At 52.3% G+C, this 2,944-nt stretch overlaps 2 protein-coding genes across 2 annotated transcripts; both read left to right on the top strand.

Annotated features, from left to right (window-relative positions):
- Positions 1-1,031: 1,031 nt before the first annotated feature.
- PPTG_19086 (hypothetical protein) lies at positions 1,032-1,273 on the top strand (the record flags this gene model as incomplete). The annotated part of the gene is made up of 2 exons (XM_008917343.1): positions 1,032-1,067; positions 1,118-1,273. 2 exons carry the CDS (start codon positions 1,032-1,034, stop codon positions 1,271-1,273), a joined length of 192 nt encoding a protein of 63 aa, XP_008915591.1.
- A 772-nt stretch (positions 1,274-2,045) lies between these two features.
- On the top strand, positions 2,046-2,540 carry PPTG_19085 (hypothetical protein; the record flags this gene model as incomplete). Its single annotated transcript, XM_008917342.1, has 1 exon — positions 2,046-2,540. One exon carries the CDS (start codon positions 2,046-2,048, stop codon positions 2,538-2,540), a length of 495 nt encoding a protein of 164 aa, XP_008915590.1.
- Positions 2,541-2,944: the final 404 nt, after the last annotated feature.

The raw sequence follows: 2,944 nt of genomic DNA, 5'->3' as shown, positions 1-2,944 counted from the left end.
GTTCCACTAAAATTAATTTTTGGACCCAAAGGAATGACCCTTTTTCTGACAACTGTTGTTCCAAAACTTTGATTCTATAACTTTCATAAGAAATATATTGAGCAACCGGTCAAAACGTCGGCGTCAACACCTGACTTTTTTCCCAGAATATTTTTTAGCACAAATTTTAGTTCGTTTCACTATCCGACTGCTTCTGTAGCGGGGCAACGTAAGAGGAAGACGTTCGACTCAAAGAGTCCCTTATCCTTACCTCCTTATCCAAGGAACTCAAACCAGTAACCTAGGGATGAAGAGTTATTTAACTTCAAATAACTCTTACTTTTCTCAAAATTCAAACTGTTTGTAATTTTTTATTTGCGGCCAAGCTGCCTAGGGGTAAAGGTTTGTGTTTAACAATCTAACATAGTTAAACCTAGTCAAATTCGTAACGTGTGGCTTCCAGCCCACGTACAGAGAGTCTGTTAACTCTTCGAGTACTCAGTACGCCTTGTGTGTCCCACACAGTGTAATATCATTACCCGAGAACATTCCGTTCTCGAACTTCCGCAAGTGACGTTAAGTCTTGGCAATACGTCGGAGGTCACTGCACCTCAATCACGCATTCAGAATTTCAGTGAGCTCATAAACGCCTTCGCATCGTTGATGCTCAACTCCTCGTCACCGGCCCACGGCCAAACCTCTTCAGCGCGAAGCGCCATAAGGTCTCAAGCGGTCCCAGACCAACACGCGCGCCCAGCGCCTGCTCCAGGAGCTGCCACCAACCTTTCTGTGGCACTGTACCACCGCGAACACCGTTGCCGACACGACACAAACTCCATGAGCAGCCAAGGCGACGAGAGCCAACTTCAAGAACCTCAGGCTCCACCCAGAGGTTCGATGAACTGGAAGAATGTCAGATTGGCATGGACGAGCCCATGGCTCTCCGAGGTCTCGTCAACATGTTGTTTTAGGTATCATGGCTCAGTGCCTCAGTCACCCCCAATGTGAGAGCTTCGAGCATGTAATCCATTCCCAGTACGATGGAAGCCAATATGGGCCTTGCACGATGCGCCTCTGTTGTTCTTAAGGTACGATGAAGAAGTCCAGCGTGATCTAAACGTTGTTACGAATGACTTAGATGAGGCCCAAGGCCGTATGCTGTCGACCGAGTAACGTTCACAGCAGTCGTCTAGACTCGTGGCCCGGTCGCTCGTCCATCCATCACGTCGCGACTATGGCTTTCAGCCACGTGACGCTGCTGAGACTGCACATCGTGCTGCACAGCAACCCTTAGACACGTATGTGCGTGGGCCTGCGGCCGCTACCGCTGATGAGCAGGTGCTTCGGCACACACTCCGCGAGTGATACTTGACTCCACAAGTCACAACACCTCTTGAGTATCGGGAGCACTTGAAATTGCAGCTCAACCGACAGTCGGTTCCTTCCGTACAAACCATTCCGGTTGTTCTCAACCCTAGTGAATCCCAAAATGCTTATGAAGTACAGTTCCAAAACTGGGTGGAGCTAGCACGCCTTATAACGGTCTTCGAGCTAGTTTCTCTGAAACAGATATTCGTCTGGAGAGACGCTTGCGCTTGGACTTCACAAAAGCTAGGCGTCAGCTCCCGGGACCTCGTCCCCACCATCATGAGACGTCTACACCTTCTGCTCCCGCTGCGATCTCTGCTGCTTATTCTCACGAGCCTGCCCCCAGCCACTGGTCAGGGCCTGAGCGTGGCTGCCGACCTGTCTTCACTCCACTCTAGTGAAAAACACACAGCGCTCAGTGCCTGGCGACGCTGTCGCACACGATGACGGCGTTTCGGTACTGAATGGGCCCGACCATAAGCGTCTACGGCGTCAGGCAACCTTGCAGGAGGGGAACCTCAACTCCCAAGAGTTATGCGACTGAGGGTAACCCCTCCACTTCACAATATTGGGTATGACCCTGGCGACGACGTCGCGCCACAAGACGTTTCACGTGATAATGGAGCTCGACATGCTGAACGAGCAGAGACGAGCCACCGCTGGACCCTAGCGTGGTGAGTACCAGCGAGCACCTTGTTATGAAACAGCGCGTCAGATGTCTGAGCCAGTTTTCCCACGACTCGAACGTTTCTGTTGGCCGCGTGTCGGATGTTCTTAAAGAGATGCACCGATGGTGGACTGGTTTGACACGCCTTAAGTGGTTCAAACCCGAGTTTCGACCTAGAGCGTCAAGACGCTGGGCCGTAGGATCAGCTGGAGATATTTCTGCGTCTTCGTCAGCTCGGTTATCGTCTTGTGGCTCTGCCACTTGCTGTTCTTCAACCTGGCGTGGCTCTCCCGTTTGCTGTTCCTCAGCCTGCTGTGACCTTGCCACCTGCTCCCCACAGGCTCCTGCTGTGGCTCATACACCCACGGCCTCACAGGCACCTGCCGTCACCCAGCAACTCGCTGACGCGCAGCTGCTGTCCGAGTTGGCACCAGCGACGCTACGCTCACCCGAGCAGGGCCAAGATGTGGCTGGATTAAGCCCACATAAAACACTGGGTGGGTGCGCATCTTCTTCGGAAGATTAAGCGTGTACGATAGGCCCTTCCTGGCCACGACCTTGAACGGTTCAATGAACCTAGGTCTTAGTTTTGTCTTGAAGACGGCGACATTGCGTGTGTAGGTAGTTTTTTTTTGCATTGAATAAAACGAGGTCTCCGACCTCAAACCTTTCTATTCTCTCTGCTCCGAGCAACCGCATGCACCTTTTGTAGGTCTTGGCTCTCAGCTATAGCGTCGCGCACCTGGCGCATAACGCTAAGTCCCAGCGAGACGAAGTCATCAACTTGCTTGGGTACCGGAATAGGGCTGGCATCAGCAAGCCTCTCGGCTATTCCGTACCCTTCAAGCCCTGAGCCACCACGTGGCAGTTCTAGCGGGGCGTGGGGATTCACAAGGCCGTTCACGTTGAAAGGAGTAAAGCCTGTAGAGG

The sequence above is a fragment of the Phytophthora parasitica genome, assembly GCF_000247585.1.
Source record: "Phytophthora parasitica INRA-310 unplaced genomic scaffold supercont2.99, whole genome shotgun sequence".
Lineage (NCBI taxonomy): Eukaryota > Oomycota > Peronosporomycetes > Peronosporales > Peronosporaceae > Phytophthora > Phytophthora nicotianae.
The sequence above is the reverse complement of the archived record's forward strand: the minus strand, read 5'-3'. Positions and strand labels throughout refer to the sequence as shown.